Source organism: Lissotriton vulgaris, chromosome 5 (genome assembly GCF_964263255.1).
Source record: "Lissotriton vulgaris chromosome 5, aLisVul1.2, whole genome shotgun sequence".
In the NCBI taxonomy this organism is placed as follows: domain Eukaryota; kingdom Metazoa; phylum Chordata; class Amphibia; order Caudata; family Salamandridae; genus Lissotriton; species Lissotriton vulgaris.
The window spans coordinates 1,233,072,947-1,233,098,941 of record NC_141693.1 but is presented as its reverse complement, the minus strand read 5'-3'; the positions used below and the strand labels follow the sequence as shown (position 1 = coordinate 1,233,098,941).

The window sequence follows — 25,995 nt, the reverse complement described above, 5'->3', positions numbered from 1 at the left end:
TGTGTAGCGACTAAGTAAGGACAACACTGATTCCCAGAACGCTTCCAGGCCGGAGTAGCTCTGCACCATGTGCAGTAAAAAAATGCATCAGTCGAGCGGTAGCGTGGGCAGGTAGTATCTGCATTATTGTAAAATGAATTGATCTTTGCTGGGGTAAGATATGCCCTTTGGGTAATGAAGTATTGTATTAGGCGAAAACTCCTGTTTTGCAGAATATTGTTGGGTCCAGCGAGCACCCTGCTCCATTCAGCATCTGTGAAGGAGCGCTGCAGATCACCCTCCCACCTCATTCGTAGGGTAAGTAGCGTGCTCGCTGTGTGGTGCCTTAAAGAGGCAGTGAACCATTTGATCAGGTGACACCCACTTACCATGAAGTACTGAACTGGTAAGTGCATTGGTAGCTCTCTTGTCTTGTCGCCCCAGTGTTTATTTAATGCAGCTATGATCGTTCGGTGTATAAGGAATTGCCCAAGTTGGATCCTATTACTTTCTGCTAGAAAGGCAAACTACATCAAGCTGCCTTTGTGGTACAGATCCCCAACGTCCTGAATTCCGCCCACAGGTGTGCGGCCCCTGGGTGTGCCTAATACCAGGAGCATACGGTTTTGTGGTTCGAGTGATGAATATGCTTCTGCGATAGCATCTGTATGCTACGTTTAGTAGCAGCTGTTATGTTTTTTTCTGCTTATTGCATGGGTGAAATAATGACAAGAGGGCTTGATGGGACAGGGGCGGCAGGTGTGCTGCTGTGTCTGTCTGTTGGCGTTCAGGGAGCCATCGGGCCACCCACTGAAGTTGGGCTGCAAGGTAGTATTCTAGATTAGGGAGCGCAAGACCGCCCTGGTCTGTCGGTAGGTTAAGTTTCTTGAGAGCGACTCTGATTCAGGATGACCCCCAGATGAGTCCTCTCACCTTTCCCTCCAGGCCTCTGACAAATGTGGGTGGGATGTACCGACAGAGGTTGGTGAAGTAGTACAGGAGTCGCCCTAAGACCATCATTTTAATCCCGGCGATGCGGCCCATAGTTGCTAGAGGAAGTGTGCTTCAGAACGTGCTTTGTGAGCGTATCAAAGCCACTGCCCTGCCCAGGTTCCCTTTGAGCAGATTATCTTGTTGGTGGTATATACAGATCCTCAAATATCGGAAGGTGTGCGTCTGCCACTCAATGCTGGTGTTATTGAGCGCATAATGTGGATGGAGGCATGAGTCTACAAACGGATAAAGGCAGGATTTTGCTGCATTTATTACCAATCCAGATAAAGCTTCAAACTCTCCAAAAATGGGTTCCACCTCATTCGGAATTGAGTGACCAACTGGTTCTCCTCATTCCTGCACAACTGCTCCCAAAGAATCAAAATCAAAAGCTTTGAGTCCGACCTTCATCCAGTCAAGAGGAGAGTTCCCCAAGGATCAGTGCTCTCCCCTCAACTCTTCAACATTTACATGGAACCCCTCTCCACCCTACTCAGGAAAGCCAACATCCCCTTCCACCTCTACGCGGATGATACCCAAATCTATCTGGAAATCTCCTCCTCTAAAGACATTCACAGACTCAATGAAACACTAAAGGAAGTTCAACGCTGGCTGTCAAGCAACCATCTAAAGTTGAATCCGAACAAAACTGAATTACTCCTTATCTCGAACAAAGAAGAGAACCCACAAATGATCGAGTGGCTAAAAGATATTGACGCGCTTAATGGGAACCTCACCCTAGCGGACTCCGTCAAATCATTAGGCATCACGCTTGACTCCAAACTAGACTTGACCAAACTCATCAAGATCTCAGCAAAGAGCGCCTTCCTTAACCTGATGCTACTAAGCAAAATAAAACCTTTCATTCCACCCAATGATCTCAAAGAAGCCACCAAAGCTTTGGTGCTGTCAAGACTTGACTATGGAAATGCAATCCTCACTGGAATACCCAAAACTCATCTTGCTCCTCTGAAAATAACCCACAACGCGGCTGCCAGAATGGTCATTGAAATAAAGAAATTTAACCACATCTCTCCGGCACTAAAAGAACTGAAATGGTTACCAATAGAAATGCGGGCGAACTTTAGAACAGCCTGCCTCACCCACAAAGCCCAAACAACAAGTGATGGACCGAATGTGGATCAATGTCACACATTCCCCCAGTCAAAAGATCTGGGCCCAAATACATCGTTTTTTTGCACTCCACACCACCCTGGAGCACAGGGTCAGAGCTGATTTGCATAAAGCCATTATCTGACCCAGGGTGATGTGGAGGGCAAAAAACGATGGATTTAGGCCCAGATCCTTGTACTGGGGTGAATGTAAGACATTGATCTACATTCTGTCCATCAAATTGTTTTTTGTAATTTTCTCCCTGAGTGTACTGGCGTAGCTCAGACGTGGGTCCCAGAGCCTCCACACCACTGGAGTCAAGCTAGCCGGGCTGATGAGAGGTGTTACCTCGAAACCGGTCCGGTCCTCGGATGCTTGATTCCGGTCTGGGAAAGATATGGCTGTTGTAGTTCGGACTGGACTGTTCCCATGGGGCACAGGGTCAGAGCTGATTTGCATAAAGCCATTATCTGACCCAGGGTGGTGTGGAGTGCAAAAAACGATGGATTTAGGCCCAGATCCTTGTACTGGGGTGAATGTAAGACATTGATCTACATTCTGTCCATCAAATTGTTTTTTGTAATTTTCACCCACAAAGCCCTTCACACAGGCAAACCCGAATATCTGTCTTCCAAACTTAAAAAAGCAGGTCAGAACAGGAACCTCAGAAGCTCTAACACCCTACTTCTGATCCCACTAAAAACTCTAAAACAAAAAAACGTGGACCGGTCCTTTGCCGGAAATGCGCCCAAAATATGGAACTCTATCCGCCCACATCAGAACTATTCCTTCCTTCCCTAAATTCAAAAGTCGGCTCAACATCCTGTTCCTTGACCGCTCCTTAGCTATCAGATAGGAGCTGCTTGGAGTATCTAAAGAGACTCTGCTCCCCTCCCGGAGGGGGAATGCCAAAACCCTGCAATGGATCTCTTCTCTTTCTCCTTACTGTGATTCGTATCTGGAATGTCTCGCTGTACTTTATTGTGTTTTGCTTTCTTTTGCACCGCTCTGTAATTATGTGAAGCGCTCCGATACCTTCCTGTCAGGCTAGCGCTATATAAAACTTCCAAAATAAAATAAATCTCTAAGGTACAGAAGGACATCTGCATGCAGGGAGATGATGTGCATGCCATCTCCCAGAGGGATTCCACATTCTGATCCTCTCACCCGAAACTTTGCTGCCAGCGGCTCCACAGCGGGCGAGAATAGCAACAGGGATAAGGGGCACCCTTGCCTAGTACCTCACCGCACCTTTCCAAATTTCTTCTTTCTTACACAATGGCTTATGTTATTTTTATTTATACCGCGCACAGCTGCCCCAGCAAAGGGGCGTCCTGGCGCTATGAGAAGGTAAACACAACACAGCATTAAAAGCGGGCAGAAAGGAGAAGAGACACAACAGATGAGCTAAACAAATAAGAAGGTCTTGATAGCCCGTCTAAACTGAAGGAGCTCATCGATGGCCCGGATTTGTGGAGGAAGAGAGTTCCACCAGCTCGCTGCCAGGACTCGAAAGGAGCGGCCACCAATTCTGCTCAACTTAAAACGCGGGACCACTGCTAAGTTCTGGCCTAGCGATCTAAGAGTGCGAGAGGGGACATAGGGGATCAGCAGTTTCTCCAAGATTTGTGGGGAAGTACCCTTGAGGATTTTAAATGCAAGGCAGAGAACCTTGAATCTAATCCTCTGCTGCACAGGGAGCCAGTGGAGAGAGCGCAGGGCATTGGACACCGAGCACCGCCTAGGCAGACCTGTCACCAGTCGGGCCGCAGCGTTTTGAACCCGCTAGAGCCGCAGAAATTCTGACTTTTGAAAGGCTCAAATATAGAGAAATACAATTGATAATAACACATGTTCTACTATTATGAATTCACAAATGTATCCCAATAAAAATGGTACCTCACTTGTGTGGGTAGCCCTAGTTAGTGCCTGCAACAGGAATGGACCCAAACACAAAATGGACACATCACATTTTTTCTTTCCACAGAAAACTGTCCCCTTTGTTGAGTTGGGGTAGTTGTGGATTTTGGGCCCTAGGTCACCGGGCACCTGTAAATTCTTTCAAATTAGACACCTAGGGAAAGCCAGCTTGGAGTGACTTTCATGGTTCCCACCTGCTTTTGTTTACACAGAATACTTTGCAAACCTCAAACTTAGACTTAAAAACACCCTTTTCCCTCACATTTCTGTGAGGAAAACTTCTGAAATCTGTGCTGAGCCATGCATTTCCTGCCACCCAGCATTCCCCCAAGTCTCCTTATAAAAATGGTACCTCACTTGTTTCGGTAGGGGTAGTGCCTGCGACAGGAAAAGCCCAAAAACCCACTGACACTTTTTTTTTTGTATGTGGCTGGCTGTGGATTTTGTGCCCTAGCTCAGTCAGTACCTAGGGAAACCTACACATTTTTGAAAACTAGACAATCGGGGAAATCCTGGGTGGATTTACTTGCATGGCTTTTACAAGGTTTTCCTACCCAGAAACACATTTTCACCACATTTCTGTGATGGAAAGTTCTGGATTCTGCAGAAAGCAACAAATTTGCTACCATCTACCATTCCCCCAAGTCGTCCAATAAAAATGGTTCTTCACTTGTGTGGGTAGGCCTAGGCTTCAAAATACAATGTGGAGACATCAACATTTCCTGTAACAAAATTGATCTGCTTTAGCAATGGCGGTATGTAGGAAAGTCCCCCTTTTTGCATGTTTGCCCCCCTTCCCTCCCCCATTTTCTGCCTGATGTTGATGCTCTTTTGACTGTGTGCCCTGGGAACATGCCAACCAGGTAACCAAGGCTTGTGTTCTTCCCCTAAAACTGTACTGTTGCACACCCAGTTGGCAACTCCATGCCCACATGTAAGTCCCTTGTAAAAGGTACAATGGGTACCAAAGCTCCTTGACCAGGGAAAGCCTCTAAGGACTGCAGCACATATTGTGCCACCCTTAGAGGCCCTGTACCCTAACACACACACTGCCATCGCAGGTTGCATGCTTTGGTTCAGGGCAAAGTGAAGAGTCGACATGCCACACATCCCTGTGTGCCATGCCTTCATTCGACTGCTTATGGCATAGGTAAAGCCACCCCTCTAGCTGGGTGCACTAGACCGCTGGTGAGGGTACACTTGCATGAGCCCTGTACCCCTACAGTGTATATTCGTAGACATTGTAAGTGCAGTGAAGCCATAAAGAGTATATGGTCTGGGAGTTCGTCATTACGAACTCAGCAGCACCATAATGCCTTTACTGAAAAGTTGTTTTTTTTTATATCAAACTTCTCAGCACATTAAACCCACATTGATGCCAATGTAGGATTTAATGCAATATGCACTCAGAGGGCATATTAGAGATGCCCCCTGAACGACCTGTCTCTAATGTCCTGGCTGACTGGCTGTTCGCCAGTTGCCACCCCAGACATGTTTCTGGACCCCAGAATCGATAGCTTCCCGCTCTCTGGGTCCTGAAACAAAGCTCATCCTGGGCAGAGGTGCCAAGGCTCCTCCCCCAGGATGGGCAGGGTCCACGAAGGAGAATCTTCAAAGGCTTGCTGCCTTTGTGAACTGACCCAGCCAGGCGATCCTGACCTGGGATCTTGTGATCCCTGACCCATCTCAAGTCTCCTGATGGCGCCTGCAGCCCCTATCTGGAGGATCCACCCCCCTCTCCCGTCAGTGACCAGAACCAGTAAGGAAAACCTGACGCCAAAAGATACCCCTTCACTCTACGTTCCGCGGCCTTGGGTGGCCCAACCAACTGTCTTTCGGCATCCCTTGACATCCAACTTACCTCTCCAACCTCTGGTTGCTTCCAGATGATCTTCGTGCCCGAGCCTGCAGTGTTTGTTCTGAGAGGACCCTCCCCATTGAAACCAACAAGGATCCCAATGTCGATCCAGCACCTGGCCGCCCCTGAGCCGCTGTGGGTGCACTTTGTGTGCTGTCTTGTATCCCCCTTTGCCCTTAGCTAAACCGTTGGAGCTTTGCTCCCACATCCAAGTGGTGTGCCCGCGAGCAGCCACTAACCAGTGGCCCCCTCTCCCCCATTGGATAACATTGGGCCTCTGCACCTGGCCACCCTAGTGCGCTGAGTGTGTCCTTTTAGGGCATCCTTGACCCTGGGGTTACCCTGGTTATAACCCCACAAATCCAACTCCCAAGACCGAGTACTTACCTTTAAACCGATAACCTGATGTTCTCCCATAGGACTGCATTGACTGCTTTTCTGTGGAAATCTTTTAAGTGTGGATTTGGAAATTGTATGAGAACCTAAGAAACTGTGTGTTTACAAAAACTGATTAACTTGTCTTTTATCTAGGAAACGTCCCAGTGTGATATTTAGGCATATCACACTGAGTAGAAAAAGTGACCTGAAAAGTAATCTAAAAGGTAATTTCAAAGTATATGTAAGGTAATGTCAACTATTTCTGAACATTTGACCTACCTGTAACAAAGCCAACTGCATATAACTATATTATTGTTGAAAAGTATTATATTTACTTACCTGCATCAAGTCCTGCTTGGTCTAAAGTTAAAATACAACAATATTTTTATACAAAACAGTTGGTCAGCGTTCAGTCTTTGAGTGTTTTAAATCATGTGTGTGTACAATAAATGCTTAACACTACCCTCTGATAAAGCCTTGCTGCTCGCCCACACTACCACAAGTAGAGAGTAAGGTATAATCTACTTTTACCTCTGTACATTTTTCGGGATCCCCTGGACTCTGTGCACACTATACCTTACTGTGGTATAGTATATACAGAGCCAGCTTCCTACTGGGTAGCAGTGTTTTTTTGCTAGGGATTGATGGACACCCAGGGAAACCTACCAGGCCCAGATATTTCTGAAAACAAAACACCAATGGGAGTCAAGGGTGGTGTGCCCTCATATATCTCACAAGGTTTTCTTACCCACAATTCCCTGCAAACCTCAAACTTTGCCTAAAATTGCACCTTTTCCTTGCATTTCTGTGACCTAAACTTTCAGAATCAGTAAGAATCCACAAATTGTCCTCCACCGAGCTTTCCTCCACTTGTCCCGATAGAAATGCTACCCTGCTTGTGTGGCTGGGCATAGACCCTGTGCCAGGCACACATCAAATCAAGGTCGATGGTAGTCTCACAGAGAAACTCACATTGTCCCTGGTTTGATTTGTGGCTATCGGAGGTACTAGTTACAGCCACACAAGTGGGGTAGCATTTTTATCAGGACAAGCGGGGGAACGCTTGGTGGTAGGACCTTTGTGGATCCCTGAGCTTTCCAGAAGGTTACGTCACAGAAATAGAGAAATATTTGTGATTTTAGTCAAAGTTTAAGATTTGCACAGCATTGTGGGTAAGAAAATTATGTGGGAAACATGCGAAACACACCACCCTGGACTCCCCTGGATGTCTACTTTTCAGAAATGTCTGGGTTTGATAGTTTACTGTAGGAAGCTGGCTTTCCATATAGGGTGAACAGCAAAACAAATAAGATGATGGGCGGAATGTTGCACAGTGGCAAAACATTCACCCCCATTCCCAGATCTGGGTTTAATCCATCGATATTTTGCTCACCAAGCCACCCCAGTTCAGACATGGCCATATGCAAATCAGTCTTGACCCTGTGCACCATGGGAACAGTCCAGCCCGAACTGCCAAGCCATGTCTTCCCTGGACCGGAATCAAGCATCTTAGGACTGGTTTCTGGCTATCAGCCGCCTTCAGCCAGGATAACTTGACTCCAGTGGCGTGGTGAGCAAGGGACCCACGTCTGGGCATACCCTTCCCACATAGGGTGAACAGCAAAACAAACAAGATGATGGACGGAATGTTGCACAATGGCAAAACATTCACCCCCATTCCCAGATCTGGGTTTAATCCATCGATATTTTGCTCACCAAGCCACCCCAGTTCAGACATGGCCATATGCAAATCAGTCTTGACCCTGTGCACCATGGGAACAGTCCAGCCCGAACTGCCAAGCCATGTCTTCCCTGGACCGGAATCAAGCATCTTAGGACTGGTTTCTGGCTATCAGCCGTCTTCAGCCAGGATAGCTTGACTCCAGTGGCGTAGTGAGAAAGGGACCCACGTCTGGGCATACCCTTCCCACATAGGGTGAACAGCAAAACAAACCAGATGATGGACTGAATGTTGCACAATGGCAAAACATTCACCCCCCAGTCACAGATCTGGGTTAATCCATCGATATTTTGCTCGCCAAGCCAAGCCAGCCATTGTGCAACATTGCGTCCATCATCTTGTGTGTTTTGGTGTTCACCCTATGTGGGAAGGGTATGCCCAGACGTGGGTCCCGTGTTCACTACGCCACTGGAGTCAAGCTATCCTGGCTGATGAAGGCTGATAGCCAGAAACCGGTCCTAGGATGCTTGATTCCGGTCCAGGGAAGACATGGCTTGGCAGTTCGGGCTGGACTGTTCCCATGAGGCGCAGGGTCAAGAGTGATTTGCATATGGCCATGTCTGAACTGGTGTGGCTTGGTGAGCAAAATAACGATGGATTAAACCCAGATCTGTGACTGGGGATGTATTTTTTGCCATTGTGCAACATTTCGTCCATCATCTTGTGTGTTTTCCATATAGTGCACCAAAATGTGGTAAACTGTACAGATAGTTCAGCCAATCCCTATTGCTTTACAGAGACACAAGTAAACCCAAATGCTCTCTTTTGTGGTAGTGTGGGCGAGAAGTTTAGGCCTATCAGAGGGTAGTGCTAAGAATCATTTGTACTCACAAAGGCAATAAATGAGAGACACACTCGAATAAATCCAAGACCAATTTAGTAAAATAACACGTATTTTTATAAAAATTTGAACACCAAGAACTTTTGGTTCAAGGAAGTACTTTTTGAGATATTAATTTTTACAGGTAAGTAAAATGTTTACTTACATGTTTTTTACACAGCAATGCTTTCCTATGGGAAAACTAGCATATGCTGTTACGTGCTATAGGTTTCCAGGGCCCCTCTCAGGACTTAAGGTGGTAGAAGGGTCAAGGTTCAAAGAACCACCAGCAGTTAGTCTTTACCTGTAAATGTAAATGTGTTGTATTTGTATAGCGCGAACAGTAACCCGTAAGCATCCCGGCGCTTGTACTCCTACCACAAGGGAACCCCTCCTGGCTTTTCCTTGTGAGGTGTCCACTCCTGGGCATCCCATCGTGAAACCAGGCATCCCTTGTGTATCGGGGGCCGTTGTGGAGACTAAGCAAGCTATTGCCCAGAGTTGCAGCGTGGGGGCCATGCTTAGATTCGGCACTGAGGCGAGAATATCCGGTCAGAGGAATTTAAGCCCGATCCCGCCAAGGCGGGAATCGAACCCTGGTCCCTGGCCAGCGCTCTGCATCAAGGTCTGCCGCTCTAACCATTGAGCCACACTTCTCCACACTACCTGCCCTGCAACGTCCTGGTGCAGAGGTGCTGGTCAGGTTGGTAGGTTTGCACACTACACTAAAGGAAAGGGGGACTTGGGGACAAGTCTGGGAGCTCCAAACGGGGGGCTCGGTGCGTGAGGGCCCTGGAAGCAAGGAACCACAGTTGTTTCACGGAGATTCGGGTGGTGCACTTGGGTGCAGAGTGGTTAGGTCAGCTGGGTCTGTGTGTCATGGCACTCACTTTGTCGGTCTGGACAGTTAAGGGGACAAAAATCAGAACAGTTGGGACACTCTCGAAGTGGGTCTCTGCGGTGCTGACAACCCTCGACGGCTGCTTGGTCGTGGAGTTAAACTCTGGATTGAACTCAAACAGACTTTGCTTGCTGCAAGTTGTAAGATACCTCTGGTATTGGTGCTGTGGTTTTGGTCCTGGCATCTTCTCACTTGGCGAGAGCCGGATCGGACCTCCTGGAGAATGACTACCTCTTCCTGGGTGGCTGCTGCCTAGGGGGAGCCAGGAAGCGGCAGAACAGTAGACCAGACTTTGCTGTTTGGTGCCTGCAAGCTGGAGGGAAGTAGCTCCTCTACATCAAGGGAGATTGCTGGTAATTTGTGAAGTGCTGGCAGCCCACCGGGGTTCTTGGCAGGTGCACAGCAGCAGGACTAGTCGGTTGGTTGTGACCGTTGCAGACAGGCAGGGTTTGGCTCCAACAAGTAATCAGCTGGTCCTCAGATCTTGTTTTCTTTGCTCTTCTTTGTCCTCTTCTTTATTTGTCAATCCAGTCTGAGTTCCTGGTGTCAGGAGTGCCACCTAAATACTACGTTTAAGGGAGTTAAGGGGAGTGTAAGGTAGTAGCCAATGGGCTACTTACCTTTGGGGTGCCTCCCCCCGCTCTATGATGGGCATAACCCTGACCTAATTTCACCAAAAGCCAAGATGGTGGAATGTTACTATTTGTGTTCACTTCAGGTAGCCCACCTTAGGGGTGTAACTAGCTTGATAGTGAACACGCCTCCTGACTAGCTAATTGTCCCGCCTGTCGTGGTGCCAAATGGGCCTTGGTCAAGAAGTGGAATTTTCCTTGTCCGGGGGCAGCCGGGGTTGCATATCAAAGGCGGCAGGGGCCTTTGAAGCCTCCTGCCTTGATATGTTGATTACTAGCCATCATGCTTGGAGAAGGTGAGAAAACCACCTGCCCCATTAGGCATTGTTTCTGACCTCAGAGAGCGTGGACTCACAGCTGCAAGGGGGTCAGAAACCTATGTGTGGTGGCAGGCAGGTCTACATCAATCAACCAGTACACTAGAGTTTGGGTTTTCAGGGGGCACCTCTAAGGTACCCTCTGGGTGCATATTTTAATAAATCCACTACTGGCATCATTATGGATTTATTAACACTAGATGTTTGGTACCAAACCTCATTGGTTTCAGTGTAGCCATCATGTAGCTAGGGAACTCGTAATGACCAGTTCCCAGTGCATGTACTTATGATGGCTTCCCAGCTCACTTGTACTATCTAGTAATACAATGCACAAAATGCCCAGTAGGCACCAGGGTTTGTTTATATTAGGCAACAGTGGGTGGGGTGGCTCACCCAGGCATAGGGCCTAACCCCCACCCTCCAAATCAGCCCTAGCAGTCCTTCTGCCCCCATTGGGGAAAGATAGGAGGTGTTTTCCTCTAATCTGCCCCTGGTGGGGAGCATAAAGTCCACTAGATCCCCAAGGGAATGTATTTGGAAAGGAGGGGCGGCCCTCCCTGGTAATGGGCAAATACTTCCCCCTCCTCTAGCCCCCTGTGGGGCAGATTGTTATGTTATAGGCTCTTTAATAGCGCACGATTCACCCTGGGGCATCTCGGCGCTGTCTAGAAAAACCCAATAGTGAAAGGTCAGGTTGGCGGCTATTTTAAAACAGAAAGCCTTTTAGTTGTTTCCTAAAGGTGGTGTAAATCGGAATTTCCCGCAAGACCATGGGCAGTCTATTCCAGTAGTTTGGAGCAAGATACGAAAAGGCTTTACCCCCAGTGCGGCTCAAGCGTATGCGAGGGATCTGTAGAAGTCCTAATGTACCAGATCTCAGATTTCCACCTGGTACGTGTTTTACCAGTTTCTTTCGTAAATACTAAGGTCCTCTATCAATTAGAGCATTCTAAGTAAGGCAGCATATTTAAAAAAAGGATCTCTTCCTTACTGGGAGACAGTGCAGTTCTCTTAGCAAAGATTCAGAGGGGAAGCCGGCTAGCATGTTTAAAATCATTAAGGCAGCGGTATTTTGAATCACCTGTAATTTATTTAGCAGGGTCTCACCCACTTCAGCCAGCAGGGCATTGCCATAGACTAATCACCATTGCTTGTACCCAGGTTCTGCGGTGATTAGTAGGCATGAATGGGAGAATTTTACGAAGAAGTCGTAGGCTATAATAGCAAGAGCTCGTCGTGGCTGCTATATGATCTTTCATTGATAGTGATTGATCCAGTTTTAGTCCAAGATTTTTGATACTTTGTTTGGGCACAGGGGCTACACCCAACTGTGAGGCCACCATTCGTTTGAACAGACCGCCGGAGCTTTCCCTAGTAGCATAACTTCAGTTTTTCCAGGATTCAACTGGAGACAGTTATCAGTCATCCAGTTGGAAATTGCCAATATACCCATAGATAAACGGACTTTGTCAGCTTCTGGATTAGGGCCGATGGTGAACATAAGCTGGGTGTCATCCGCGTAGGAAATAGTTTCGAAGCCCAACTGTTCTGCTACTTTTGCCAGAGGAGCCATACATATGTTAAAAAGGGTTGGGCTCAAGCAAGACCCTTATCCAGAGGCATTGTCCCCGATTGATAAGGCCCCAAGATGGCGGTTTGGGTTCGGTTGGACATAAAGTGCTGCAGCCATTTCGGGGCTACTCCTTGAATGCCACAAGAGGATAGCCTCTCCGTGAGCTTTATATGTGAGATGGTGTCAAAAGCCGCGGAGAAGTCTAATAGGATCAATATGGCTGATCCACCTGCGGCTATTGTCAGCCTAAGGGAGTCAGTCACGGCCAACATGGCTATCTCTGTGCTGAATTCCGGGTGAAAACCTGATTGTAAATGGTCCAAGATTTTATTGGTTTCCAGATAAAGGCTTAGTTGCCTGTTAATTATGCTTGCCAGTAATGGGAGCAGGGAGATAGGGCGATAATTGCCAAGTTCTTGAGGATCCGCTGAGGGCTTTTTCAGTATCGGGCGAACAAACGCGTCCTTCCAGATAGTGGGTACAATACCTGATTGTATAGACTGATTAAACATATTTTGGATGGCTGGTGCACAGCTAATGGCTAGTTAGGCCATAATTTCAGATGGGCAGAGGTCTTTGGTTGAGCCCCATTTAGCGGTGGACAATGCATTAGATACTTCTTCCAGCATGGTAGGTTCAAAGCAATCGAGGGTGCAATCTACCCGCTTTACTGGTCCGTCGGTATAGCCTAGAGATTCCAGATTCAGCGTGGCGGTAGATGAGAAGTTTGAATAGCGGGTGGCTCACCGAGACATCACGCTTTGCTCCCACCTCAGAATAGATATATCAGTCTTTTTTCGCAAAATATGAGATCTGACCCCGAGCACCGATGTAAGTGAGAGTAAATGAGCCGAGTGGCTCTTTTAACTTTCTCTTTCTTTGGCGCACGACGTTGGCGCTCCCGTCGTCATTGCACAGGAAAAAGAACAGCTTGCACGGAAAGCTCTTCCCAGCAGTTGAGGCTAAAAATAGAAAGAGGGATTTTCTGCCTTGGGTGCCATGACCTGCTGGAGCTGTCCTCTGCACTGATACTGAGGATGGCTCCAGCACATCCATAGCATGCGAGGGTTAAATGTTGTTAATATGATACAGCCAAGCAATTTCAAATTTCAGTAGTCTTGTCCCATTCATATCAAGTCCAGTAATTGGTTTGATGTTGGACAGCCGCTCGGGGGTCGCTTAACTAGTTAATGACTTAATGTCAGACCAACAGTCCGAATTCAAACCAGATTGAGGCATAGAGATGGCCATCATATTCATCTGGGATGATCTCACATTCACAAATGCTCAAAACGGAGTAGATGCCTTTTTGCTTTTAAATTTATCAGCAGTATTTGGCCCTATCTATCACTGCATGCTGCTACAAAGACTTCACTATCTCGGATTCCATGAAAATGCTCTAAAATGTATTGCTTCTTCTCTCAATGACAGACAGGCAAAGTGTATTTTATCTACCACCTTTCACATCAGTCCCTCAGAAGTGATACTGGCATCCTTCAGAGGTCCATCACATCCCCATTATTATTCAACATCTACCTAACCTCTTTACCAAACATGATTAACTCCGTCAACTTCAGCTGTTAATGCTATGTCAAAGCCACCCAGATCATTTAACCTGTTGCATGCTTCTGTCGGCCAACGGCCGTCGCGCGCATACCTCCGTAGTGCTGCGCACGTCCGTTGGCCGCCGCGACCCCGCCCACTCATCAAAGCAGCCACACCAGAATTGCTGCTTCGGTAAAAGGGTTAAAACATGGATAGCTCAAAATACCTCTATACTTAATAATTTGATGACTGCCTTTGTGCCATAAACAGATGGATAAACAAATACACATGTGAAGCTCAATACCGCAAAGACCGAGATTATTACCTGCGGACAAAGGCAAAAATAGAAGCTTACCGCCATATGGTGTACGGAACTTGAGGCTCCTCCAACATCTTCAAGAAAAGTTAGAAACCTATGGGGAAACATGAATTCAGGCTTTTTCTTGGTGCCTCATGCTACCAACATCACAAACTGTCTCCTACACAATGAAACCACTGTGTTGCATCTTCCCATACCTTGAACACCAACATAAACTGCAAGCCATCTTCACACTTGTAATCCCAAAGTTTGGCTATGCCAAATGCCTATACCTTGGTGCACCCTCATTCATCATACACAAAATGCAACCCATACAAAATGCTGCTGCATGGCTTCTTTTCCGACTTCACCCAAGGGAAACGCATGGCTCCAGTCCTGCAACCGCTCAACTGGCTACCTATAGCTAGGTGGGCAATCCTCAAGGCACCCTGCGTTGTCTACAGAGCCTCCAAAGAAAAAGGACTGCTATACCTTTAAGATAAATGCAAGCAATACAAACAAAACAGAACACCACATCCTAACTTGCAACACTTCTCACAACCTTACCATAAGAAATCATTAGGAGGGATTACTCTCTCAGAACAAGCTACCAAGCCCTGGAACGCACTACCAGCCGTCTTTAGAAGCATCCAGGAGAATAAACACCTCAGAAGGCAGTTGAGAACTTGCTTATTTTTAACACCTTGGCTGCTGTGGCTTTTCCCCTCCTGTGCTGTCATTTTATGAATACCCTTTGTTCATGACGAAAAAAAGGCAACACCCTTCCAACCACACACCCTACTTGGCTTAGCTTGCAGCACTTGTAGGTAAGCACTTCAGTGCCCCACATAGGATAGTAAGCACTATATAAATGCTACCATCAGTACAATGCAATGCAGTGGTCTAGAGGGCATCAGACATGTGAAGTGTAGCTTGAAAATGGAACAGGCAAAGGCTTGTTTTGTACAGAAAGCACTTCTTCCATCACAGAAGGACCAGTTCCTGCCCATTTTCCTAAACATTGTAGATTAGAGCAAAGAAACATTTAAGGAAGCAACATAAAAATGGTCAAAAGCAATAATACAAGAATGCAAGGCCATCTTGAATGCATTTTAAGTCCTCACTGGATGCAACTGATTCCACCAGTAGACCAATGTGCACTGGCATCACTCTAACGTGGTACGCTTGATTATGGTTTCTGGTTTAAAACACAAAATCCTGATATCTTATCAACTTGATTTTTATGGGGAAGAGCATGCTTGAAGCAGCACTGAATACTTTCTTGGAACAAATTAAAAAGTACATCTGTACAGCGAAAGCGATGGGTGCCCTGCAAGGGAGAAGCTCAATTAAAAGGGACACGTGACTCACTCATAGAGGCAGCAGCAAACCAAGACCATTCAGGGAGCGAGCTCACAGTGGCAACACTCGGATCAACGAAGACACTCCTTTTGAAACAGAGCTAGAGGAATGAGTTCAGAAGAGTATCTGGCCCCTCAAACAAATTACTTTTAAGAGGGACATGGTCCCTGAACATAAAACATGGACATTGCATAGAATGGGAACTGGTGCTTCCAAGTATCAAGCAAAAAAGTGTGCTGAGAAGGAGAACTAATACAGTTCTAACAGGAAGTATCAGACTTCTTTCAAAAAGGCACAGTAGAGGAAGTACCAAGAACACAGTCGGGAGTGTATGCTGTCTATTTTATGATTCCTAAACAGGATCTGACGTTAAGACTTAACATGTGCTTGAGATTTCTGAGGACGTTCGTTAGAAGGCAATAGTTTAAGATGACCACACTATAAGAAGTTATCCTGTTTCTGCAGAAGGGAGACTGTAAGGCAGCCATTGACTGCAAGGATGCCTCCTTCCACATCACATTGAAAAGCAACCACAAGAAGTAACTCTGGTTTGGGGTAGGGAATTCTCATTATCAATTCAAAATGTTGGCATTTGGTTGAAATCAGCACCAATGTTGTTACTCCTGTGAGGCACTTGATGACTGTGCAGTTGCGAAGGCAAGTTAACAGGTTCACCCCCACCAAGATGACTGGTTGTTAATGGTGAGATCAGTAAAACAATGCCACATCGGCATAGAGCAAGTAATAGAGACTGCTTAGCCTGAGATTTTCAGTGAATATGAGCAATCCTCTCCCCAGTCGATGAAGGAAGACATTCCTGTGCGCAAAGTTGAACTCAGACAAGGCACAACCTTCTCAATCCAAAAGAGTGATGACACTGTTGGAGCAAGTTCTCCTATCCCAGTAGGTAAACTCACTTGACAGTGAGATCTGTGAGGAAAATACTGAGCATGATGACTATGGGCATTCCCTTAATTCCCTTTGCCAGACCCATTTAAGAGTGGCTGTTAAGGCAGTGGTCAGTCGATTGGATTGAGAGGATCCGATGGCTGTTATAGAAACTTGCACTGGGAAAATCAGTGGGAATTGCAAAACCTCCCGATAGGCTTACCTGCAAACAACCAATCCTGTTCCTGACAGCTTATCACAAACTGGCAAAACAAGAAGGATTGGAAATCAAGGTCATGTGTCCTATCCAAGCTAGTGCAGTACATTTGGAAGTGGGTGTTTAAAAAGCTAATTATTGTAGCAATATATCTGCCAAGTTAGCAAAACATACAAGCAGAAATATGAAGCATACAAGAACAGGCTTCACATTTAGTGTGGGTGAGACCAGTGGATGGTGTATATAATCTTCAAACTTGGGTAAAAGCAAAATAAAACGGATTGCAACACACCCATATTCAAAATAACAAATTTTCACCATCCACGTATCTTAACTGCCTATCCTAGGGAAATGCCTTTTTCCACTAAATGCTAAGAGATATTTGCCAAAGTCTTTCCACCAATCTCCTTGATACCAGTAGTTATAAACCGGTGCAAACAGACATACATCACATTGATCCTAATACCACCACAGTGGGTGTGACCGACCTGGTACTCAAACCTAGTAGATACAACAGAAGGTAGGATGATAAAGATGCCAGTATTTTAAAACTTGTTCACGGAACAAGGGGTAAAAGGATGCCATCGGGAACCAGCCAGCGTCAGCCTAGCTACAGGTCTCCTGAGGACCTAGTGTTTGTCACCTCGGCCTTTCATAGAGGTATATGGTGGTACTACGGGGGGAAGTCTTCCTACCACATACAAATGCTCTGTGTCTAAGTGGACCAGAGTTGTAAACACCGATACAAGAGAGAAACCATGCTACATTATGTGACAGGGAACACAACCATCAATCAGATACTTGATGTATCTCTTGGATGTAAGGTTTTCGTACACTTATTATAAGAGTACATATCTCTTCTCTTTTGGCATATATCAGATATACATTAGGAAGGAATCTCTTTGCCACACCAGTAATTAAAAGAATTATAGAGGTAATGAAGAGAATTTCACCACCATTATCGACTCTCCCAGCAGTTTGGAGCCTCAACCTGCTGCTCGCACAGCACATGAAACATCTATCTGAACCAATGCACAAAACAGCCGCAAGTTCCTGACAAGTACAACAGCCTTATTAATTGCAGTCCCTGCTTAGAGTGAGCTGTTTGGAAGCACTGACTATCTAAGAACTATACCTGACTACAAGGATAGGGTAGTCTTGAGTACAATCCTCACTACATCGAAAAGGGTGGTATTGCAATTCCATGTGAACCACTCAGTACAGCTACCATCTTCTTTCAACAACCAAAGAGACAGGAAAAAAGTTACTGCATGTGCTAAAACTATGGAATGCAGCCATGTTCTACCATCAAGAAACAGATGTGTGAAGGAAAAGTGAGAATTTCTTTGTCACTCATGCACCGGAAATAAGGGTCTGCCTTTGTCGAAAAGAACCACTGCAGGATGGATAATAAAAACCATTCAGATTTGCTGCTTTCTAGTTACTTATGTTTTACTAGCTAATGTCTCCATCAGTGACATATGCATGGTCTACCACATAGTGAACAGTCCACATTCACACAAATCACTAATCCTCACAAATTGGGAGCCACATATGCAACCATGTACAACCCTCCTCCTGCAAAGCGTCCAATACCACTACGTAATCTAGGACACCGAGGATGGGAAAGAAGAATGTGAATATGGTGATAATGTATTTGGGCATTGTGGGTTTTAAGCTTTACATCACAGTGGCCTGAAATCACCCACTTACGGTCGTCGCCAAAAGCAGAAAAAGAAAATGGACAGTTCTGGGTCCCTCCATTAGATAGAGGAATAACGTATGGCAGGGAGTCCACAGCATGTAAATTCAGAAAAGTCTTTAAGCTGCAAAACTCATCACTTTTTCTGTATCTTTCATTTCTTGTCAGACCTTTATTTTCAGCACACCTGCAGTCAGCATCTGAGATGTTCCTAGTCAATGGCTGTTTATTCCTGAGACAGCCAGTCTTTTGGAGACACTCTTTGTAAGTGCTAACCTTAACAGGAGATTACCGACTCGGTCCTCTGTTTTTTAATAAATTAATTAGTCCTGAAGAAAATTAAGCACTTTAACCACTGGATCAGGCCTTTCTATTTGTGGAGTTTGATTAGAATCCACATTTATAACACTTTAACTTAATGTACATATTAAGTTCCTTACATTTAAATATTATGGATCATCATATAGTTAGGATGTAATGAGGAATAATATGTAAAGGCTATATAGTGTCATTCTATTGTCCTTTTGTTCACAAATGACACTCTGAATGCTATGGCTCAGGGGAAAGTGTCACAAGCTTCCCCATGCAAAAGAGGGTAGTGTATCTGTTACAATTCAATTCCAGCAGAGGCAGGAAAGAGTGGTCAAGAAAAATCAGGAGGGCTGATGTAGGGGCTCACATTTGATTGCACGGTCCCTTTTAGGTCTTACCTAGGCAGCGCATACACACTATCTGTACAACATGGGCTTCGAGCACCGCCCATCTTTTGTATGGGTTCCTCTTACTGTTCTTCGTAAATTCCAGCTTTTGTTTGGTGAATACGCTTACTAGTCCCTCCTTGTTGACTTTTCTTACCTCCCATGTGGACTGCCCGTTATGTGTGCTCTTGCTCTTACTGTTACTTGATAATCTGTGAAGCACTTTTTTTTGGTTGCTTGCCAGCTGCTCGTTTTAATTCCCCGAAAACAACACGCTTTGCGCTTACCTGGTCTTATGTATTATTCACGTTTTTTTTTTTGTTTATTTGAAGGGAGTTTAAACATTGCCAGCTTCCGTTTTTATTTCGAGTCTGCCATTTTTTAATTTTGTGACAAACAGCATTTTTTTTAAGGCACAGTGAGAGCCGAGACACAAACCTGGTTCCCCAGTCCCAAAATCAGCATCCTCTGAGGCTGCTAACTTGAAAAGTAAACCTGTTGTTTTAATGAAAATTGGCTTTAGTGTGATGATAAAGTCATTTTTGGAATGGGCAAGTTTCGGGTTTCTTTTCTGGGCTGGGCTTATTTTAGATACGAACACTAGTGCTTGTTAATATGTGCCATAGCCGCGAACCAAGATCCCGAAATGACAAACCTGACAGTGGACTGCCTGGTAAATGTAAAAGAGCTGCTTACTGCAGCCATCGTCTGCAAGGTAACACTATTCGAGGAGGGTCTGAGCGGGTACCACAAGGGCACTCTAGTACAACTTGTATAAAAGTCTAAAAGAATAATTGTGCTGAATGCCGAGGTTAGTGCCAGAGATTTTCCCATGCCATGTGGGTCCCACCCTCTCTGTCTTCCTCCATAAGAATAATTTTCCTTGTGTAAGCCGTTATGCATTGGCATTCATACTGCTCACTTTTTACTTAAGGTGCTGTGCTGATTGGGGTTATGAGTAAAAAAAAAAACGTGCCATGGTTCCACCTCATCCATACCCTTCCTGTAGCGTGCTACTTTTGAGTCCACCCAAGTGTGCTTGGGCGGGGTGTAAATTCTCCTCTGTTGTGTTTCCAATCTGCTTTGCACTGCCTTTGCTGCAGTGCAGCTTGTTCTAAGTTGAGAGGTGGGCACGCTGCAGGTCTCTCAGCGGCCACTGCTTCACTTGCACTCTCTGAAGTTGACTATCATCTGGGGAGGGGTCACTCCTTGCTGAGCAGAGAGCGGATCAAGTGGTTTTTGGTGCTGTAGCATCCAAGATAATGTGCTGCGTGGCTAGAAACTTGTACGGTCCCAAAGGCAAGACCTATTGGCTATGGCAATGCTTGTCATTCCACTGGCACCTGCTTGACTAGTTTACAGAGAACAGTCATTATGGCAGAGGTTCTGGAACTCAACAATGGCTTTCATATATCTTCTGTTAGAAAGACGAAAGGGGACAATGTGGCTATGGTTTAGCTTTCATCAATTCACCTTTCACTGTCTCATGTTGAAGGGTTTAAATACAGTGGTTGGTGCAGCGAGTAGCGTTTTGCTGTTGTACTGGTACATCAGTGACTGTAGTTTTAGGTTAACTGATTACCTGTGTTAGACTACATTGCAGGTTTTAAAAAAAGTAGATTTTTCTTCGAGTTGATGTGGCTCCTTCTATTGTGCCTTCTTTTATGCTGGTCTCTGTACTAAGTGGTACAAAAGGGGGTGGTGATGGACGGAGCATCTGAACCAATCAAACACTCACACCCAGTCAACAGATCTGGGTTTAATCCATCACCGTTCTTTAGCCTACTCTGCCACCCCAGTTCAGACATGGCCATATGCAAATCAGTCTGACCCTGTGCCTCATGGGAACAGTCCAGCCCGAACTGCCAATCCATGCCTTCCCTGTACCGGAAACAAGCTTCCTAGGACCGGTTTCTGGCATTTGGGCCGTCTTCAGCCGGGCTTGCTTGAATCCAGTGGCAAAGTGAGCAAGGGACTTACGCCTGAGCATACCCTGCCAACTTATGGCAAACAAAGCGGTACAAAAGGGGGTGGTGATGGACGGACCATCTGAACCAATCAAACACTCACACCCAGTCAACAGATCTGGGTTTAAAACATCACCGTTCTTTAGCTCACTCTGCCACCCCAGTTCAGACATGGCCATATGCAAATCAGTCTGACGCTGTGCCGCATGGGAACAGTCCAGCCCGAACTGTCAAGCCATGCCTTCCCTGGACCGGAAACAAGCTTCCTAGGACCGGTTTCTGGCATCTCAGCCATCTTCAGCCAGGCTTGCTTGAATCCAATGGCAAGAAGCCAGATTAGTTGACTGGGGGTGAGTGTTTGATTTGCTCAAGTGCTCCGTCCATCATCCCCTTTGTATTGTTTTGTTCGCCCTAAGTTGGCAGAATATGCCCAGACGTGGGTCCCTTGCTCACTTTGCCACTGGATTCAAGATAACCTGGCTGATGAGGGTTATGAACCCGAAACCGGACCCAGGATGCTTGTTTCTCTCTCATTTATCCCAAACACCATACCACTACTATGATCCCCAAAATAACCCTTTCTAGACTCTCCCCTACTCTACCCCCTTGCATCATCTGACACCTATTTTATTATACCGTCCCCCAGAACAAGCCTTCCTAAACTCTTCCCTCTGACTCTTCCCCTCCACATCCCTTTTTACTCATCCCAAGCCTCCTCCTACTGTTATGACCTCAAAACAAAAAAAGTCTAAATCCTTCACTCTTCTATCCCTCCACTATTCTTTTCAATCAAAATAACTGACTAACATGTCCACTTCTCAAATTTCATATTTCACTATACTAATGCACCACTAATCCTTTATGGGTTCCAGAGTAGTGTGCTACTCGCCAAAAAAAGGTGCTTCAACACCTCATTAGGGGTAGCAAACACTATATAAATGCAAACCTTTTTCCCTCTTCTATCCTTCCGCTACCCTTCTCTATCCAAATAACTGAATAACATATCCACCACTCAAATTACTTCGCTATACTTATTTTCAGCACTAATCTTTTATGGGTTCCGGAGTAGCGTGCTACTCGCCGAAAAAGCGCTATGACGCCTCATCAGAGGTTGTAAGTGCTATATAAATTCAATTACAATACAATATCAATACATTCAAATTGCTGCTGTTTCTCTTCTACTGTTAGCCAAAGGTCCTTTACCTCTTAGATGACCCACCCGTCCACCCCTTTTTTTTCTGAATGCCATTTTCCTCAGTTTAACATTTAAGGGACAGGCAATAATAAACAAGAATGGGCCATATTACGCACAGTGCCCCCGGGGCGCAACAGGAATATGCGCCTGCTATGCATGTCCCTGTAGCCGGTGGGTATTGCAGAAGAGGGCTCCAAACGGTGGTTCGGCCCCTTTCTGCAATATTAATAGTGCAGACGCTCATGTGGCGACAGTGTGTCCTGTCTATAACGGACCTGGGTATGGTAAGAAGTGGTGCCTGAACAAACATCACTGAAACGCAAATGGACAGGAAACATTTGTGCTGAGCAAAAATTGATCTGTTTAGTAATCTGCCATCCTTGAGTCTGGAGGGAATATATAGAACTGTTCATGGTGAAGAGGTCTGACGTCCCTAACATCCGCCCTTCTGTTTCTGTTTGAAATTGCAGGTATGATGGAAACTCTCTGCTGAGCAGCATCGAGTGCTACGATCCCATTATCGACAGCTGGGAGGTGGTGACATCAATGGGAACCCAGCGTTGTGATGCCGGCGTCTGTGTCCTGCGTGAAAAATGAAGTAGTCCCAGGACCAGCCTTTATTTTTTGATGATGCATGAGCCCTCAACAGGCACTTGCCAAAATCTGGGTACCTCTGTGCCACCCGCCCTCGGCATAATTCTTCAATTGCACGTATCTCGCTCCCGATGTGGACGTGTTTGAAAGCAGCCCGTTAAAATAATTCCAGGCAGTGGGCCCAAAGAGGGCAGAGCTTTTTTTGCACTGACTCGTGTTGCTTCCGAGTCCTCTATCTGAGCCTGAAATATGACATTATCAACCCTAACTGGAGAGACTTTGAATGCTGTGATCTAGTTGGGCAACCTCCCACCTCAGAGAACCTGAATGTGTAAAAAAGAAAATGAGTGTTTGTGTGTTAATAATGTTCACATTTAAGCCTTTTTGGAAGTTTTGTTTTACAAAACTGTTAAAACAATCAATTTTCTTCTGTTGCAAATGTACTAGCCTGCATAATGTACATAGAAGCAAAAGGTGGCCTGTTAAAAGTTGTACACTATGTCGTATACTTGCTGTCTTTAAATTACAAACGTAAATTGTGAAAACTTCAAGAAAACGGGCAGAACCAGGTATGTTAACTGTAGCAATCCACAAAGCAGTGTCCTGGTCTGCGTGCTGCTGGCAGCAAACTTTCCTTTAGGGATGTTTTTTGAAGTCGGATACACAATATTCCTGTGTTTTCACTACTTTAGGAGGTGAAGAACAACCTGTTTTTAGGGGACTTTTTTGTTATTGAGTTTGCAAGCATTTCATGCAGGACCAGTTTATTTCCTGACTTTCGTTGGCTATTATGAAGCCTTGGTCTTTATTTTGTCTTGTGGAGCGTAGAGTAATAAAACCCATGTCCAACTTGGGAAGGGGCCTGCACACATTTTTTTCCCCAAGGCACATATGCAGAGACACCCACTCCTTATCTCCGGTTATTCTAATTTCTTTGATCTGTCCAAGAAGACAATGCCATTAGTGCCACATTTTAGCGTTTATAGGCAACGTAAACAAGCTAAAGGTTGAACATTCCAGCAAGCTACTAGGATTTCCTCCCAGATTGTACTACGTTGTGCACTTTCACATAGCAAAGTATGATGTTATATGTTGTTGTGACAAGTGTATTTCAGCGCACACAAGAGTACACAGACGCATACATGTTGTAGCAGCTGCTATCCCTGGTTTGGCATTTGGTGCAGATTTTGCTACCCCTCCTCTCGGGTCATGAAGGAAAAGAATGTAAATAGCACCATTTACTTTCTGTTGTTTTACTCTTTTTCCTAGTACTTCCTCAGCAAATAGGAGATTGTGGAGGGGCTAAAGGTAGCAGAGGTGGCGATTTCACTTTGGCTACCTCTGGTAATTTCCCAAATAGATGTCCGTGCACCCAAGGCATAATCATTTCAGCTAAATAAGTTTCCAAAGTGCTGATACAGATGTCTGTTCACACCCTTTCTTTTAGGATGAATTTTCTGACTGCAGCCAGCTTTTTTTCTGCTCTTTCTACTGTATTGCAGTCTATAAACCGGTCCAGTGTTGCACCACTTTTATTTATGGCTTTGTTCAAAGCCTTTCCTGTTGGAAGACCAGTGGAAAAAAGTAAAATGGTTGTGTTCTGATCATTGCATATTTCTTGAAAAGAATTAATTCTGTCTTGGCAATAAATCGTGGGAAAGGGTTTAGCTGTGTTAATCTGTTACATTAAGAACTAGCATTCAGTTTCCAAATGTGTTCCTTATGCCTGCATTCAGCAAATATATAGATATGTGTTTTAAAGGGAACATGAACAGATTTCCGAAATCTAAAACTATAACATGCTGGAAGAAGAAAAATCTGATAGACATCTAGCCGCAGATTCCTTACCTTTGAACTTCCTGGTGTCAGGCTAGATCCTGAAGATTTTTCTTAGCAGTACCCCTACACGCCAGTAGGGTGTGTTGGTCGACTCCGCGTGATGTTGTCGGCGTTGTTTGTCGTCATCGTGATATCCACGTCGTCAATATAAATGCCACTCCAGCGCACTGACATCAGTTCTTTTCTTTCCGTGCCAGCCAGCACCTATCCGTTGAAGAGAGCTACCTCCTGTCAATTTTTGACAGTTTTGCCAACTCAGTGTGTTTAGATATGTTGAGCAAGAATACTTCGGGGTTCAAACTGTGTGGCGCATCTCACCCCACCATGTCGGTCACAAACTCTCATTTAGTGTGTCTCTGGTGCCTGGAGCGCGACAACGATTCAGAGTCATGCTCTGACTACCGGGCCGAAGGCTTTGAGAGAACGAACCCTAAAGCTACCCGCAGCCCGGTATCCGGCACCGCAGAGATCGTCTTATCGGTCTTGGTCCAGGTCTCAGTCGAGAGGAAAGTGCGAGCACCGCTCTCATGAATCGAAGTCCTCTTAGTCGAAGCGTGCTTCGAACTTTGCACCACCCATCTTGCGACGGCGCAGAGAAACCTCTGCATTCGAGGCCCCTCTCCGCAAGTCGGATGCTTGGGTCAGCTCTGCGTTTTCCTGCCTTTCCAGGTCCGGGAACGACCCCTGGCCAGCTGAAGGAGTTCTTACACCATGTGCAACATATTTGAGTGGCCTGACCCCGGTGGTGTGCCTTCGGGCCCCGCAGGCTCAGAGGATGGAGGAGCCCCTGTGGTTAGCGCCACGGCCTTCAATTGGACCCGTTCCTGGGTCTGGACCAACGCTAGTTGCACCTCCACAGCAACCGTCCCAAGAGTCACATCCGACGCCAAGGTCCTCGGCGGCGCTTCCCCGATCCTCATTTCCGACGACACTGAGCTGGTCGGTTGTCCTCCGATGCCAAAACCGATGCCGACGGAGCTATACGACTTCATGCATTCACCCTGCCCTATACTGAAGGGTTAGGGATGGAGGAAGAGGATGAGGAGGGGGAGCAGGATCCCTTAGAAATCCTGCACAAACAAGATGTGTACTGGTATGAGGAGTTGGGTGATGCCAGTGTCTTGGACACCTCGCCAGACTCTGGCATGATTTCCTCTCCTACCCTGACAATGGAGGAGGGAGCATCATTTGCCTTGATGGTGCGTAGGGCTGCGGAGGTCCTGGGCCTGCAGCTCCCATCAGTGGAGGTCAAGACTAATGTCTTGACAGAGGTCCTGCAGCTTGGGGTCTCCAGTTCGGAACCCTACTGCAGGCGCGGTTCGTCCATTGGGGCGTGGGGGCGTAGCCCCCCCTGCCCGATGCCGCCCGCAGCTCCCTCATGACAATCATGTCAATGAATCAACATGACGTCAGACCGCCGGGCGCGGGCGTCATGTTGATTCATTGACATGATTGTACAGACGGC

At 46.1% G+C, this 25,995-nt stretch overlaps 1 protein-coding gene across 2 annotated transcripts in view; it reads left to right on the top strand.

Annotated features, from left to right (window-relative positions):
- Nucleotides 1–24,356, top strand: part of KLHL12 (kelch like family member 12) — a 621,505-nt gene extending 597,149 nt beyond the window's left edge. The window contains exons 12-13 of one of the 2 annotated variants that reach the window (XM_086923077.1): nucleotides 6,395–6,465; nucleotides 22,568–22,734. In XM_086923077.1, coding sequence (XP_086779203.1) covers nucleotides 6,395–6,465; nucleotides 22,568–22,590 — 94 coding nt within the window. In that variant the 3' untranslated portion in view covers nucleotides 22,591–22,734. Of the gene's footprint in view, nucleotides 1–6,394; nucleotides 6,466–22,567 lie in introns of both variants that reach the window. The other variant, XM_086923076.1, reaches the window with a different exon arrangement.
- The last annotated feature ends 1,639 nt before the right edge of the window (nucleotides 24,357–25,995 follow it).